Source organism: Coenobita brevimanus, chromosome 40, assembly GCF_032717465.1.
Source record: "Coenobita brevimanus isolate Jiangsu-jjx chromosome 40, ASM3271746v2, whole genome shotgun sequence".
Classification (NCBI taxonomy): domain Eukaryota; kingdom Metazoa; phylum Arthropoda; class Malacostraca; order Decapoda; family Coenobitidae; genus Coenobita; species Coenobita brevimanus.
The window spans coordinates 57,411,147-57,427,489 of record NC_136993.1 but is presented as its reverse complement, the minus strand read 5'-3'; the positions used below and the strand labels follow the sequence as shown (position 1 = coordinate 57,427,489).

At 40.9% G+C, this 16,343-nt stretch overlaps 1 protein-coding gene across 1 annotated transcript in view; it reads left to right on the top strand.

Annotated features, from left to right (window-relative positions):
- Nucleotides 1-474: 474 nt before the first annotated feature.
- Nucleotides 475-16,343, top strand: part of LOC145397131 (putative glutamate receptor) — a 97,486-nt gene continuing 81,617 nt past the window's right edge. The window contains exons 1-3 of the mRNA XM_080270330.1: nucleotides 475-547; nucleotides 1,166-1,295; nucleotides 5,872-6,065. Of these exons, the coding sequence (XP_080126456.1) occupies nucleotides 475-547; nucleotides 1,166-1,295; nucleotides 5,872-6,065 (397 nt within the window). The remainder of the gene's footprint in view (nucleotides 548-1,165; nucleotides 1,296-5,871; nucleotides 6,066-16,343) is intronic.

Here is a 16,343-nt window from a genome sequence, read left to right as displayed (position 1 = left end):
ACGTCGGCGAGCAGGTGGCGAGACTGTGAGAGAGATGGCACTTTGGTGCTTGTTCTGCAGATGACCGCTAGCTCCACAGTCACCTTCCCGATGTTCTGGGTCATCTATTGCCTCCTCGCTGAATTCATCACTTTCATAGGTTCTTCCCTCTCCCTGAAGGAGTTTCAGAGCCTTCTCTGGCATCAGAGAGTGGGTATGGCTCAGAGGGCAAGAGAGATTTCTCTCTACATGGTTGCTCTTCCTCTCTTCCGAGGACGTGCTCTCACTAAGTGTCTGTGAGGACACAGTGTCGTCCAAGGCACATCCAGCAGCACTATCACTTAGCCCTTTCCCCAGCACTAAGGGCAGAACTTCCGCTGAGGTCGAAGAGGCAATTGGCCCTTCACGCACTGCAAAGGAATTGGACAATGACGAGGAAAAGGACATGGCTCCTCGCACTACCACAGCCATGTACAGACTGAACCACACAACCATATGGTACCTGGGGGTCCTAACTACTCGGTGGGTACCACAGAAAATGGTCGAAAGTTCAGAGGGTGGCAGGAAGGTGAGTGCAGTTTATACCATCAGCCAGTAGCGCTCTGTGCCCTGAATCATGATGGCTATACACGTCACCTGGCGGTTACGGGTTAAGTGAATTACATAATACTGTAAAAGTAACATAACTGAAGAAATATTGTATTATAATTGCAAATACATCTTGTTAATGCAACTGTAGTTACATTGTGTAAATGCAACTGTTACGCAAGAGTGGCTGTAACATAACATTGTGTTAATACAACTGTTTTATTCAGTCCCACCTCATCATAGCAAAATATATATATATATATATATATATATATATATATATATATATATATATATATATATATATATATTTATATCTATCTATCTATATATAGTATATCTATCTATCTATCTATATCTCTCTCTCTCTGTATATATATATATATATATATATATATATATATATATATATATATATATATATACACACACACACAATTTAATGTCAGCTATTGCTGAAAATTTATAAATGTTAACTCAATACTGCCTAGATTCACAACAGTTCAGAATTGGATTAACAACGCTAGCAATCATGGTTAGAAATGGAAGGGGCTCATCAGTATTTTATACTACAGGCAAGTGAGCGATCGTGTGGTAGTGTTGGTGGCAGGGTCAATGGGCCAGCAGAGCCTCCCTCATGGGGTGTGGGGGGACACCAGGACCACCTGCCAGGCACTCTTCATTTACTTGGATCACACCACCAACAACGAGACTGATAGAGTTCTCAGGTAACGTGACCAGTACTTGGAGGAAGACCAGCATCCAGGAGTGGTAGGTGGTGGTGACTATCACCCACTCCCCTGATGTAATACCACCTACTTCTTCCTTCACCTTTATAATTCTCTTTCTGGTCTTCTCTCCTCTCTTGTTACTTCTTCATTGCCTGTATCATTCTATTTCTGAGTCAGATCTTCTTTCTTCCTACTTCTTTTGCTTCCTGTCATTTTCATTACCCTGCTTTCCGTTTTAGGTGGCTTGACACCGACATGTCTCCTGTAACCCAGGAAACCATTTACGCTGTTGGATCTGCCACCATAAAACCAGATCATGAGGTGCTGTGGAGTCTGTTATGGTGCCCCTTTCCAGTAAGTGGAGAAGCAAATGCGGCATCTTCCCTGGAACCAAGCCTCCAGACTCTTCCCTTGGCATGTTGATATTAACTGCAAGGGAACATCTTGTTAACTGCAAGGGATTGCCTTGCAGAGGCGTTTGCTTGCTTGTGACTGATGAGATTGCTCAGTGAGAGTATCTGGGGTTGATCAACATCTACATCAAGAACCAGTACCAGAGATATGGATACCATTATGAAGTGCAGTGGAGATCTGTCCCCCCAAAAAAAAAAAAAAAAATTGTCTTAACCCTTTGAATGAAGCATTGGGAAATAACAAGGTTCTATTTAAGTTTTCTTTAACCCCTTACCCTGCAGGGATGGCTGGACTGCGCTGGGCCCCTCCTGCAGGGATAGCAGGAAATCTAGGCAATACACGATAAATTAGCTAATTCCAGGTCAACAGAAGTATCACTTAACCTTCCCCCCCCCTTTTTTTTAACATATTTTTTAGTATGAGAATAGGTCATAAGGGACATTTCGATGGGTAATGAACAGGGAAAACTAGTGACAAAGCGCACGAAGGGTGTTGCCAGGTGATAAATAAGCTACTTCATGGGCAATGGCAGTATCAGTTAGCCTTTTCCCTTTTTTTGTATATTTTTCAGTATGAGAATAGGGCATAGGGCACATTTCAGTGGAAAAGTGAATGGAAAAAAACGGCCGTGAGTTGCATTGCGTGGCCAGGCTGTAGCTAGGTGGGGGAGGGGGTAAGGGAGGGAAGGAAGGGAGGCGAGGAAAACACAGAAAAATGGCTATTGGTAACACTGCACGCAAGTATTGCGGTATTACCAGAGCTGCTTATAGCTACACGCTGGCAGTACTGATAAATGATACAAGACCGCCCTTGAAAGCCCGGGTGATTTTTTAAAAATCCTTGGATCACAGAAGTGATGCCCCACGGTATAGTACTTATGTAACGAGCGTCACGGTAGTGACAGCCCGCGGGTAAGGGGTTAATAACCTTAGGTTTTCAATGTAAATAACACATGTAAGGTAATACAAAAACCCACTTGCTTTTTATAATGGAAGTTTTATTTATTTTTGGTGGTCAGTAGCACTGGCCACCTGACATCTACATCATGTACTCATGCAATCTTAATTAGTTCTGGCCTCCTATCGTAAATATTATTAGTAGAAAAATAACATCATTTGCTCATAATTGCCAGTGTGAAATGTAATATACCTAAGGTGACCAGATTTATTGGAGCTGAAAGTGGGACACTGGCGCGAGCATGTGTGTGTGTGTGTGTGTGTGTGTGTGTGTGTGTGTGTGTGTGTGTGTGTGTGTGTGTGTGTGTGTGTGTGTGTGTGTGTATATTGACTAATGTGACTGAAATCGCTGCTGCGCTACACCTCAATCTGAGGCAGCTAATCAAACACTAATGTCTCATAAGAACTCTGAACATCCCTTACGGTACAGTGAATGGGTCGGCCAAAGTTACCAGCTAGTGAGTATTACAGATTTTATATTAATAATTCGATATTTCAGTTTGTTAGGATTATGCATAATTTTTCTAATTCATCCTAATTTCACAAAAGAAGGTCATGTTATATCTAATGGAACAGTCCATATATATATCTATCTATTACCAGATGCAACAATCCTGCAAGGGGTGGCCATTTGACTTTGTAATTTTCTAAAAGCAGGACAATTAAGATAATTTGCCCAAAAAGTGGGACATTCTAGTCACAATTAAAAAAGCGGGACGGACGTCCAAAAAGCAGGACTGTCCCACCTAAAAGCGGGACTCTGGTCACCTTAAATATACCATCACTCTTTATAACACTTTCCATAGATAATAGTATACTCTTACCTGCTCCTGAAAGTACCGGTATCTGTGGAGTAAATTACCAGTGGTTAACTACATTGCCCATCTATATTTTTTCTCAATGTAACATGCTAGTAAACATATTATTAGCAACAGTCGCATCTAAAACCTTGCCATGATTGTTTTCTCATGGAATTAACTTCATTTTTCCAACTGGGGAACTAGGAACATATCAAATAAACACAATAGTGAGAGGGAAAATGAACATTCCTTACCTTCTTTTGGACAATTTCTACAATGTAAACAGTGACCTGGAATGCTTGGTCTTGACATTTTCTATGGTGAGCACAGTGCAGAGACATAAGAAATGTAAAATGTAAAATATTTCACATACTATAGCTCCAACCATTAACAAAAGGGAATTGGTTACCTAGGGTGATCATTTGGCACTAACCCATTAGCTCCCAGAGTTGAGGTGCAAGGGATTTTGCTGGAAGGATGATAGGTGTGCTGCTCTTCGCTCTCGGCTCAGTCACGAAGCTCATAGGTCTCCTCCCCGGGGTTCCCTTTTTTATTAAATTTTTCTAATGCCCAGTTCCATCCTATATTGAGGACACGGGGCGTAAATGAGTAAAAGAAACTGATAGATTTGCTACTGTTTAAATTTTGACCCATTAGCTCCCAGAGCTCCTGTGTGAGTGATTTTGCTGGAATGGCGCTAAGTGTACTTCCCTCTGCCTGTTGACTCGTAGTCGCGAAGCTCATAGGTCTCCTCCCCGGGGTTCCCTTCTTTATTAAATTTTGAAAGTGCCCAGTTCTGTCCTATACTGAGGACATGGGGCACAAATGAGTTCAACTTTCCACAAGGATTGTGGAAAGTATTAAGAATATATGGAGTAGATGGGAAGTTGTTGAATGCTGTGAAGAGTATGTACGATGGGGCTAAGGCTGCAGTGCATGTGGATGGTGAACTATGTGAATTTTTCTCTTTGAAGGTTGGGTTGAAACAAGGATGTGTCATGTCTCCATGGTTGTTCAATCTGTATATGGATGGGGTAATAAAAGAGGTACAAGGTAGGACAGTGGATGTTGGAGTGGCCCTGATGAGAGAGGATAGTGTTTGGAAACTCCCTGTACTGTTGTTTGCAGATGATACTGTGTTGTTGAATGAAGACGAAGGGGAGCTGCAAGGCTTGGTGGATGAGTTTGGGAGAGTGTATAAGAAACGGAATCTAAAGGTGAATGTAGAGAAGAGTAAAGTGATGGTCTTTGAGAGATGTGAAGTCAGTGAATGTACAGCGTGGTTGGATGGTGAAGAATTGGAAAATGTGAGTACGTTTAAGTACTTGGGTAGTGTGATGAGTAAGGATGGAGGTTTGGAGTGTGAAGTGCTTGAAAGGGTACAGCAGGGAAGAAAGGTTGCTGGTTCTTTGAAAGCAGTGATAAGAAACAGGGAAGTGAGCATGGAAGTGAAAAAGTTACTACATGACAGTATTGTGATACCAAGTCTAACATACGGAAGAGAAGCTTGGACATTGTTGGAAGGACACAAGTCAAGATTGAGAGCAGTGGAAATGAGTTATTTAAAAGGAGCCTGTGGAGTCACATGGAGAGACAGGCTGACGAATGAGGATATAAAGAAGCGTTGTGGTGTGGATGTGGATGTGATAGGAAGCGTCATGAGGAACACACTGAGGTGGTGTGGTTATGTGGAGAGGATGGAGGGTGAAAGACTGATGAAGAGAGTGTATGTGAGTGAGGTGGAGGGGGAAAGAGGGAGGAGGAGGCCGAGGATGAGATGGAGGGATGGGGTGGAGAGGTATATGAGAGAGAGGGGTGTGAGTTGGGAGCAGGGCAATGAAATGGCGGGGGTCAGGGCGATGTGCAGGCGATTTGTTTGTGGCCACCCCAAACGGGATTGAGGCGTCTGGGAATAGATAGATAAATTTTAACCCATTAGCACCCAGAGTTCCTGTGCAAGGGATTTTGCTGGAAGAGTGCTAGGCGTACTGCCCTCTGCCCTGTCGATTCATAGTCGTGAAGCTCATGGGTCACTACCTCGGGGTTCCCATCTTCATTAAATTTTTAACATGCCTTACGTCCTATATTGAGGACACAGGGCACAATTAAGTTAAAGCGTTAAACCGAATCTATCAGTATTGTTTGATGACTGTTTTTGAAGAAAGGGGGTTAACACATTATTCCGGAAGTGTTATTTGTATTTCGTCTTTCTGCTGTTAAGAACTTTACTCAACTTGGGCAAAAAATGCTCTCACAGTGGGAGAGGCTGCTTGCTCCTTTCTGCCTGAAACAGTTACCAAATTTCAATTTTCAGCTGGGCTAGCAAGACCTTTTTTCCCTAAGATTAAGTTGGAGAATGGGCAGAAGCAGACATTCTTCTAATGAAGACGATAATATTTTCAGGCTAGTGGAGCATGCTGGGTTGTGGACGTTGCCTGAGGCGCGGGTGGTGGCTGTTGGTGGAAGGGCAGGAGTGGATGCTGTCTTGCTCCACCTCAGCCTCCGCAACACCATCCACGCCATATACCTCGCACTGCAGCAGACCACATTCTACCGCCATCAACCTGGACCCTACCTCTACCCTCACACTTACCAAGGTTAGTCTATTTATCTTTACTTGTTACCTAATGCTGGTGCATTGGTGGAATGTCTTAACTGAAGGGCCAATAACATTATCTCACATCTGTTTTCTCAATCTTCACACACTACTCCTACTGCCTATACCCTTGCGAACCTACAGCAGATCCCACATTTGCGCACACAAAGGAGTACAAATGAGTACAAATGGAAGCAAACAGCTACACAACTGTTAGTCCTTTTGTGACTGTTTGTTATAGGGACGGTTATAACTAACAAAACAATTCTATCAGCTAAAGACAAGGATAAAAAAGCAGGAAGGCTCCCCCGACCCACTGAACCCTGCTGAAGCCGGCAGGAAGTAGTGAGAAAGACCACCATGCAGCATAGAAAAACTGCCATGGAAATTTCATAGGAAAGAGGGAAATGAAGTTTTGTTCTACACCATCTGACTGAAAGGGGGAGTATCATTAAGCCAGCAATACTTATCAACATTGTTCTGTGGTTGTATCTTCCAGGCTGTAAAAAAGAAATGTAAAAAAAGCATATCATAAATTTGTTATTCAGGAGTGAACATGTATACATAGCTTGGGGGTTAGATGACAGCTACTTGTCCAAGTGATTTTTAAAGGTTTGTACTCTTTCACATATTAGTAGAAGTTAGCTTTTCTTTATATTTACAATTCATTAATGAAGAATTCCTAGCTTCATATGCCCGAAATCATTTGCTGATAATTTTATGTTCATTATCCCAAGTATAGTTTGAGCAATCTACTGTAAACTATTTATTGATAGCCATATTCTCGTGCCCTTTCAATATTTTGAATACTTGTATTTAATCTCCTCGTAACCTGCGTTTAATTAGGGTAAAGAGATTCAGGGCTTCTAAATGCTCCTTGTATGGTTTATTTCTCAGTCTATGTATCATCATTGTTACCCTTCTTTGTACTCTTTCAAGTTTCTCCATATCATTTTTTATAATATGGTGACCATAACTATGCAGGTTTCCTAATGAACTATAAAAATTGAGGAGGATAGTGGAGGGCAGTGATGGTTCTAACACTTAAATTTTTTTTTATAAAAATTCAGGTTTATGTAGGAGTGTAATCTTGTTTATGTTACAATGTTGCCACATAATTTTGCTCTTTAGGCTGTTAATATCAAGTTCTTAGCTCTTTTCAGCTTTAAGCTATAGTGAACGAAACACAAGTGACTAAATAGTCCGAACCATCCCTACCAGTGGTGATGGTTCGGACAGAAGGGTGGGATGGTTTGGCCATATGTATTACTCGGCATATTCTTAAAAATCATGTGAGTTGGACTGGATATAATGAGGTCCCTATTCACAGAGTTGGTCAAGCGCCACTTTCTCAAAATTGAGTTAAACACATCATGACCAAGCGACACCATTCTAGTATCCTGTGGAACATAGTTTGGTTATGCAGCCAGCAGAAGGTCGAAAATAGCTCTTCTGTAAAGGTAGTGGTGGTCCGTATCACAACCTCACCTCCTTTTTTTTTTTTGTACACACTTGGCTACCGTCGCCCAGTGAATGGCATGGTTGCTAAGCTAGTGGGACATGATTCAGCAGGCAGTCTCCATCATCGAGACAGAAGGCTGTACTAACTATGCCTACGGTCATTAGGTCGAAAATCTAATACAGGCACATTTTCTAGTGTCATTACTGCCTTGCCACTCCCCAGCGTTCCGATTGTTGGCCACAGATTTGGCTAAGCGCCTCGATGTTGTGTACCGTGTAGACTGCCCTCGGGCAATCACACTATGCGTGAGACGGCGTGCTCTTCAGTTCCGTGTTTACACCCGGCCCTGGATGTACTCACAGCTTCGGTTCTCTGATTTTTAGTGATATTTTCGTGGGAAATCGGCATTCCCCATTATTATGGCGGATACCAGTAGTGCCAGTGATGATGCAGGACCATCCAGAGGGAGGAAGAGAGGCCACTATTCTGAGAAGTGGAAGCAGAATGTTGCCAAGATGAGGAGGAATTGCAGCCTGCAGTACACAAGTACTGGTATCATGGCTATGGTTTTACCTTGCCCACAGTGAAATATGGTTTTCTTTACAAAGTTATGATGTACTGGCACTTATGTATATGTCTTTAACTTAAACATACATGAAAATAATAGCGATATCACTAACACTGTAAGTGTTATTAACCATTTTAGTACTGTATGGTGTTGTTGTTTGAGATAGGGGTCGACAAAAAACGCAATCACTGTTTCAGCTTTCAATATGCCATTGTATGATTATAATGACATTACAGTACATACATAAAGCTACAAAACAAAAAAAATCACATAGATATCTTTGCTGGTTACCAAGACATAGCATTTTGAAAGTTGCAAAACTTTGATTGCATTATTATGCATTTTTTTTTTTTTTTTTCGGCGCTTCACCAACTATGTTAATAAGGGCCTCAAATCAAACATTTATTAATTCAAAGACATTTCATTTTCCCAAAGTAGCTGCAATATTAAACTTCAGAATCCAAGTGAACCACTTGTTATTTGTTAAAAAAAAAAATAACATTTTTTATCTGAACTAACCTTCACCAGATTTATTAATAACTAACTTAACCTCTCACTTTCTGCTTCAAAAATATGTATAATTCTCTCTCTTCTCTCTCTCTCTGGAATGCTGACTTCATTTTCACTTTCGAGGTCTTATTTCAGACTGACAAACTTAAGACTTTTAACGCATATTGTAGCCTGCAAAATATAAATAGAAGTTGTAATACCCCCTTTCTTCTTTTTACACTTTGAGGAATAGGTTAAATATGCAAAATTATAATTATATATTCCCTGATAACTATTAACAATGATGTTTCACTATGTGTTCAAATATAAAATATCAAAAGTAGTGTTACCATTTGATAAGGTGATGACATGGTAACAGTGGAGGGATATTTCGAACTGACCGAACCATCCCCCTCCCCCACTGTCTGAATCATCCCGAATCTATGTAATTAATTGATGGGTACCCTCAAGTTTCATCCCAGAGAGTTTAGCATTCGTTTTTCATAGCAATATGTTCAACATGCAACACAGATTCACCCTGATAATACACAGTTCGATGCTTGGCATATTCATAAAGGTAGAGCTTATGATATACACTCAAATTATAACACAGGAGATGCAAAAAAAAGCACAAAATCTGACCTGCATGAAAAAGTGAGGTGTCTCTGGCTTGGAGCTTCCATGTGGTTGAAGCAAACTCTCCCACTTTCACGCAAGATCACACGGTCCTAGGTCCCATACGTTTCTCAGGGAATGTCCTGTCCATATCATCCCACCGTCCGAACCATCACAGCTCTGTCCTACTTTCTGATTTATATTCGAATTCTTTACCTATGAATCCAATAAATTTATTTATTTATTTATTTTTTTTAACAGCTTCTGTACAGTACATGGTTTCCTTGGTTGCAAATTATTTGTTATTACAACTCTTAACCCTTAAGGTGCTATGCACAATGATAGATGTTGGCGCTGTTTGGTGTGAGAAGTGCAATGAACGTCGATAGTGGAAGCTCTGTAAAAAAAAAAAAAAAAAGCGGCGGTCAAACTCCCCGCCACAGGGATGCTCGGGATGGGACGTATGGAGCATAAAATCGAGTATAAAGTCCCGTTTGGCAACTCTGGCTCAGCCACTACCCCCCACAGAGTGACCTCCCCCACCCCTTCTCCTCCACCTCTCAATACCCCACTGCATCTCGTTCCTTGTGTCACCTGCCCTAATCATCCTCTCCTTATTCTTTCTCTCTCTCCACATGTATTTATTTAGTTTTTCTTATGTGCAATCCTTCTACCAAATAAATATGTTTTATGCCCTTATCATGGTTCCTTCTGTCATGTAAGCTGCCCAACCCATCCCTGTCCTCTCTCTCTCTCTCTCTCTCTCTCTGAGAGAGGAGGGAGGGAATGGAGAAGAGAGAGAAGAGGGACTGATGTTATGCCTTATCTCGCCCTTCGAAGGGATGCCATTAGTGCCATTCCTGTATGCTCTCTCTCTCTCTCTCTCTCTCTCTCTCTCTCTCTCTCTCTCTCTCTCTCTCTCATTACTTTTATTTATTTATTTATTTGTGCATTCCTTTTACCACATAAATGTGTTTTATCCGTTTATCATATTGCATTCAATACCTGCTGTAAGATGTTTGTGAAAATTATGTTTTTTGTAAATTCGTCTGGATATTCTCCATTGTTTCCCATATGCAAGCAGTTGTGTGGTAAGTATTTGACACGAGAATGAAATCAACATTTTCTGGTGTGTAAAATCAAGCTCTGCAAATGTCAAAGACTAAAATTAGTCTTTGTGAAAATTATTGCGGCATGAGGGCAAGACAAGGCGAGGGAATTATTCAGTTTATTTATTGCTTCTTTAGATTTTTTTTTTTCTCTCTCTCTCTCTCACACACACACACACACACACACACACACACACACACACACACACACACTTCATTTTGTTATTTGTATTCACTTATATTTGTTTTTGCTTATAAGATGCTATATATATTTATATTTTCTTGATGCAGATTGATTTTCCATTTTTGTTTATTTTCTTCACTTTTATTTATTCATTTCTTATGCACATTCCTTCTACCAAATAAATGTGTTTTATGAATTTACATCATACTGCATTGAATGTTTTCTGTGAAATGTTTGTGAAAATTCCGTTTTGGGAAAATTTCTCCTGTTGTTCTCCATTTTCTCCCATATGCGAGCACTAACTATTTTCAGTGTGGATGCGTCACTGTGTGGTTAGTATTTGACATATGGAAATAAAATATTCATTTTCTGGTGTGTAAAATTCAGTCTCTTAAAATAACAGAGTATAAAATTTAGCTTCGTGAAAGCCGAAAAATCGACCCCTAATTGCGTTCTGGGGGATGGACAGGGTGGAGGAACTGTGAACCCTTAGCGGTTAAGCCATTTTCATGTGCTTACCCTATCAAATTTGACATTATTCATCTTATAGCTGGCCCTTATATTTTCTCCGTCAATTTTTAGCACTTTACATTAATTAGTACTGAAATTCATTTGCCATGTTTGGTTGCAGTTAAACAGTTGATCAAGATCTCTTTGAAAATCCAGTCTCTGCAATGCTGTATGCGCTGTTAGTATCTTTAGCAAACTTAGAAATCTTACATAATAATCCTTCATCAATAACATTTATGTATAATACAAAAAGAATAAGGCCTAACACTGAACACTGTGGCACTCCACTTGCAACGTTAATCGAGTCTGATTATTTTCCATTTATTACAACTCTTTGGTTTCGTCTTGTGAGCCAATCTTTGATCCACCCTAGCACAGTGCCATTGAAACCATGCAGCTTTAGCTTCTGAAGGAATCTTTTCTGTGGAAATTTGCCAAAAGCTTTTGAAAACGAAGAGAGACAATGTCAACACATATAGTGGCGTTGTACAGGTCATTTTATCATTGAAAAAATTCAACAGATCTGTGCTGCAGAAGTAATTATTCCAAAAACAATTTTGCAAATCTTTTATAGGATTATATGTTTCTAGGTGTTTCATTAAACTGTCTCTGGTAATAGTTTCAAGCAATTTGCAAACCACTGATGTTAAACTAATTGGGTGGTAATTTTCTGGTTGTGCTTTCTTGCCCTTTTTGAATACTGGGGTTATGTTTGCAAACTCCGATTTGTGCGGCACCTTACTGCTTTGTAGTGATAAGTTTAAAAAGTTCACATGAAAGCTTTGATATTTACGTCCACCAGTGAAGCTGGAGAAGGTTATGTATTCACCTCTGTTTGATTGTTTGTCCACATGATAACTCCAAATATTATCAATGAATTTCAATGAAATTTTTGTGGAAGGGTGAGCCATGGACCAAGGAAGAATTGATTGTATCTTTGTGGCAGATCCGGATCCAGATCTGCATCCTTCTGTGGCGCTGGTGGAGGTATGCACCCTCTGAAAGCTGTCTAGTTCATTCTTTATTTCCTTTAACCCATTACATCTGGGTGTCATGTATACATGTTGTCCCGGGGCAGTCTAGGTGACAGGTATACATGATCTATTAATTTGTTTGAATACTCAGCTGGTTATTTCCACCACACACAGCTCCCTCTGGCTTGCATCCCAGTCATGCTCCAGTTGCCTGCATACCTCCGTCATGGATAGACCTACACAAAAATTTTTCACTGTGTGCGGACCCTTGGCTGAACACCCACAGCTGCCGACTTCAACACCAGTGAAGTCTACAGGCCTGAAAAGGAAAGGCTTTAGTGAGAGTGCGATAGGGAGAGAATTGGACCTGCCATTATTGCCAATTGTAAGTGGGGAAAGAGACTCTTCCTTTGATGAAAGTGACCTCGCCATGCTGAGTGTGGAAAAGTACACGTCAGATAACGAAGGTGACTGTTAGCTTTCCACTGTGCGTCAGTCTTTTCCCTCTGTGCGATCATCAGCCCTTTATGATGGTGGAAAAGGGTCGGATGATATTGATGATCCTGCAGAGGGGGATATTTGCACAATGAAGATGGAAGAAAACATAGGGAGTGAAGAAATGGAGGTGGAGGGTGGCTGGAAGAGGAAAAGCTGGAGGGTGAGCCTCTCACCAGCTTGAGACTCCAGGCCTACCGTGGAAATTTCTACACAACCTACCAAAACACTAACCTCTCTCACTTGTTCTACATCTTTACCTGCCTCACCACATGCCTCGCCATGCCAGCCTGCTTTACTATGTGCCTTGCCATGCCAGCCTGCCTCAGCAAATGCCTTTCCTCACCGGCCTGCCTTACCACGTGCCCCACCATGCTGGCCTGTCTCACAACATGCCTCACAACGCTGGCCTGCCTCACTATGTGCCTTGCCATGCCGGCCTGCTTGCCATCTGCCTTGTAACATGACCCTGCTTCATCACCACAGATAAGTGCATCGGGGAATGCAAGTGCAGGTGCAGGTGCACAGCAATGATCATTTAATGGCCGGCAGGCACATGCCCATCACTGAATTTCACTATCACCATCAACACCATCATCACTGTCACCAGCATTATCACATCACCATTACAACCACGATCACCATCACCAGTATTACCACCATCACCACCACCATCACGTGATTCTCTAGTGAGTATTCGGCGGACTTGCCACCATGGCACCATGCAAGGGGACGGACCAGGGCACGGGGCAGGCCATGTGCATGGAAGGCAAGGCAGGGATAAAGGGTGGGTATGTTAGAAACATTTGCCTGGGAGGAGGGGACGGGGTTTCAGCCCAATGTACCTGTGTTTGATGACAAATGCAGGTGGGCAGCCAGAAATCCATGCAATGCATCATCCACCCCTGTTGATTTTTTCAAAGCTTTTTTTACAACAACAGTGATGGAATTCATTGTCAAGGATATAAATGCATTCAGGGAATACTGCTGCAATTGGGACGAAACCTCGCACATAAGAGAGTGCAAAGATGAAAGAACAGATCATGACGAATGTTAGCGAGATGTATGTTTGGCTAGCATTGACCATGTTAATGCCTCACTTAAAAAAAAAAAACATACTATTTATGATTTTTGGCAAGTGGATGACATTGCTGCAACACCAATGTTTAGTAAGTATATGCCATGGGACAGGTACCTTGACATCCTCAGGTCCCTGCATTTCTTCACCAATATGGGTTCACATCTGAACAATAGGCTATGGAAAATTAGTTCGATTCTGTAAATGATGAAGGAGAAATTTAAATCTTATTTTAGGCCATTCCAGAAGGTTGTTATCGACGAGTTGCTTGTGCTGTTCAGGGAACGTCTTGCTACCATACAGTACATTCCATCAAAGAAACATTGTTTTGGAATTAAAGTTTTTTTGTGTGATTGCAAACCTGGCTTCGTGATAGATTTCTCTGTGTCTACAGCAAGTGATGCAGAGTTATCGAAAGAGAACTCCCATGGCTTCTCTGGCTCGGTCTTGAAGATCATGTGGCAACAACATCCTGTTCAATGATAATTACTACACGGAGCCAAGTCTCGCAAAGTACCTGCAATAACACAAAATTGGATCATGTGGCACTGTCTGTGCAAAGAGGAAATATTGCCATCCTTTCCCAAGGACACCATGAAGGGGGAGTGCAGTACCTTGAAATCAGGTAAACTCCTTGCAGTTGTCTGGCATAAGAGAAAGGTAAATGTCCTCTCCATGGTCCATGAAGGTAAGTTGGTAGACATAGGCAATGTCAATAAAAGAATGAGGCAGCCAGTCTTCAACCCTGATGCTGTTATCGACTGTAACATCAACAAGTGACTCGTCAATAAATCTGATATGCAGATCAGCACCATCGACTGTCTCAGGCGATGCTTACATGTACTTGACATCTGTGTACTGAATGCCTTCATTCTGTACAAGGATCTTACACAGACCAGCACATCCCTCAGACAGTTTGAGAAGGACGTAAATAACGGCCTCCTTAAGAGATGTGGTCAAGGAATTCCTGCTGTGAAACGGAGGCACAATGTACAGCAACTGCCTGCCCGGCTGAAGTGCAGGGACTACCTCACTAGGCATTACATGGAAGCACTGGCTATAACACCTGCAAGCAAAAAAGCCTTCCGGCATTGCTATGTTGGTGTAAATTAATCGAGCTGACCACAGCAATGCCATATGACGAGGTGATGGTGTGCAGAATGTGAGGTGACATTGTGCTCTACCTGTTCCTTTGACTTTCACTCAAAGACCAAGTGGTAGAAGGTTGGGTAGTATGCATAAGTTGGTGTTAGTTTAGTACATACCGATATGTTGGTTTTTGTGTATTTAGAAAAAAAAATTTAACTGCTCCGTGTACAGTATATTTATGTGAATAATGGAAGCAGAAAGTTTGCTTTATGATGAAGTCAATGCCTTATTTTTTATTGAAAGTTTTTGTGTGTATACATATTACTTATGATGAAAAAGTACAAATCACAGGGGAAAAAAAAAATGTCATTGTGGTATTTTCAATTATGGACAGTACGTGAATAAGTACTTGGTTCACAATATTTTTTTTAGTTTTTTTTGTGGTAGTAGTAGTATTTGTAGTGGTATAGTAGTTTTAGTAGTAGTGGTAGTATGTGTAGCAGTTGTGGCAGTAACAGTAGTAGTTGTAGTAGTGGTAGTTGTAGCAGTGGAAGTTGTAGTAGTGTTCGACGTAGTAGTTTTAGTATCAATGCTAGGAACGCTACTAATAAAAAGTAGCGGTGCTCCCATTCCCGTTACTAACTCGAAAAACTAGTGGCGTTACTGGTTTCACTACTTGCTATGAAATATAGCGGCGTTCCCGCTACTTTGGATAAGAAAAAGGTACACGAAGGAAAGGTTAACAAAAATCTGTGATGTAGCAATACACTATATACTGTTTTCATAATATCAGTCAGTCTGAGTGGTTATGTTATGTACCACTATTGTCAGTATATACTTATACTGAAAATAAAATAACATCATATACATGTGGGTGTCATTTTAATGAAGCTTAGAGCCGAAGGTTCAGGAAAAAGCTATTTACTGTATAATGTAACAAATGTTCTTTTACACTTACCTAGTATACCTACTGAAAGTAACAAACGTAAATAAAAGGCAAAAAAATGTGGCCTACCATTGATACATATTATATAAGGTTATTTTCAATGATACCCATTTAAGATATGTACGAAAACGAAAGTAAAAATGAACTGGGGCTTTCTTTTAAAGGCTATTTATACAATAGCAATGTTTTTTCCATTACTTTAAACTGTAAGTAACATACTGTTACGAAATAATAATGTAGTGAGTAAGAATTAGTCTGAAAGAACGAGTGAGGGAGAAAGCGGAAGTTAGAGACGGGGATAGCCTAGTTAGAGGTGTGTGTGTGTGTGTGTGTGTGTGTGTGTGTGTTAGCATTGCCTACATCTAGCTACACATCCATGACATTACTAATAAATAATAATAACTTACTGATGTAATTTAGAACAAACATCATGAATTGACATAATTGATGAAAGTATTATTTTTCGTCATTAATAAATACAACCAAACCGTCGGCATATCTGTATGTACTCACCGACTCCAGATCTGTATTCGTCGCGTGAGTAGCGAGGAGTGCGGTAACGCGTGAGTACGGCCATAAAGTAGCAGGGCTTTCAGTTCCGCTACTGGCTAAAAAAAGTAATGGCGTTACCACCATCGCTATTAAAATAGTAGCGGCGCTACATAGCGCCACTACTAATAGCGGCGCTATTCCCAGCTTTTAGTAGTAGTGGTAGTAATATTGGTTTTTGTAGTAATTGTTGTAATACTCAGACTAGCAA